General features: G+C 47.0%; 1 protein-coding gene across 1 annotated transcript in view; it reads right to left on the bottom strand.

Moving 5' to 3' along the window:
* Window positions 1-847, bottom strand: part of rtn4rl2a (reticulon 4 receptor-like 2 a) — a 3,778-nt gene extending 2,931 nt beyond the window's left edge. The window contains exon 1 of the mRNA XM_020595980.1: window positions 664-847. Within this exon, the coding sequence (XP_020451636.1) occupies window positions 664-721 (58 nt within the window). The 5' untranslated portion in view covers window positions 722-847. The remainder of the gene's footprint in view (window positions 1-663) is intronic.
* Window positions 848-1,200: the final 353 nt, after the last annotated feature.

Raw genomic sequence — 1,200 nt, 5'->3', positions numbered from 1 at the left:
CGTGCCGAGGACCATCCACACCACCAGCCAGAGGGAGAGACCGCCTGGAGGAGAGCAAAGAGAGAGAGAGAGAGAGAGAGGTGAGCGGGAGCTGGCCGTGGTGCTGAACTCCTCTGTTACCAGCAGTGTACAGCAGCATTCAGAGCCCAAACGGCTCGATATTTACATTGTACCTAAAACAAATGTATATGCTATTAGTGTCTCTCATTTTAGCATGAAGTGCATCTAGAATAACAGGATGAACAGATACAGTTTTATCTTTTCACAATAAATGAAGTTTGCACCTCAGCACTAGACTTGTATCGGGCATTACGCACAGCATAATCACAAAAATGTTTAGTCAAAACATGACAGTTATTTCGTAAAGTTAAGCAAAAGTTCTTATTTTATTCCACTTCCCATCCTGCACATGCATTCTGACTATTACAAATAATACACTAACTGTTTGACAGAACTTCTGAGTTTCCCTACGGTTTTGCATTGTATCACACATCCAAATGTATATCCATTTTCGATGTTACATTTAATATACCAAAGTGCATCGAGAGTTCTTTGAATAAAAACTTTGAAATTGTTGCCCAAGTTTTAATGAAAAGCAGCATTAGCTGTGTCTGAAGAATCCATGGAGTGTACAAAACCAAAAGAAGAAAGAGAGAAACTTACTTTTGCAGCTACGCGTAATGGAGCATCGTCGGCTCCGAGAAGTCGAAAAGGTTTCCATCCTGAACCAAAGCCCAAAGCGAGTTAGCCTAAGACGCCGAAGTAAAGCCTGCTATCTCCGCTGATGCCCTGGTTCCCGAGTCGGAGCGACTGAGAGTGTGTCGGTTGATGGCTACCAGTGGCCCATATATACTCAAGCATCCTGTTATTGCCTACGGCAGTGGGCACCGTGGAATCTCCTACGTCATCGATCCAGGGTCATGAATGAGTGAAGGCGGTAAGAAACGGAAAGGGGAGGGGCGACCGTAGGGGATTCTCTTGGAGAGCCTGTACGCGCGTAAAGGGCGGTTGCGCCCAAACTCGGCGAGAGGAGGAGACTTTCTCGACGCACATAGAAACAAGAGGGAGGGCGAAAGACTGAAAGTAGAAACACTGACGGGAGGGGCAAGGAGAGGGGGGCGAGTGAAGGCACGGTGCCCGGTAATGATGACTGGGCTCTGTGGAGGAGCGGAGGAGAGTAAAAGAAGATCGCACAGCTCG

This window comes from Monopterus albus, unplaced genomic scaffold (assembly GCF_001952655.1).
Source record: "Monopterus albus unplaced genomic scaffold, M_albus_1.0 scaffold29.1, whole genome shotgun sequence".
In the NCBI taxonomy this organism is placed as follows: domain Eukaryota; kingdom Metazoa; phylum Chordata; class Actinopteri; order Synbranchiformes; family Synbranchidae; genus Monopterus; species Monopterus albus.
This window is presented reverse-complemented; position numbering and strand designations above follow the sequence as displayed.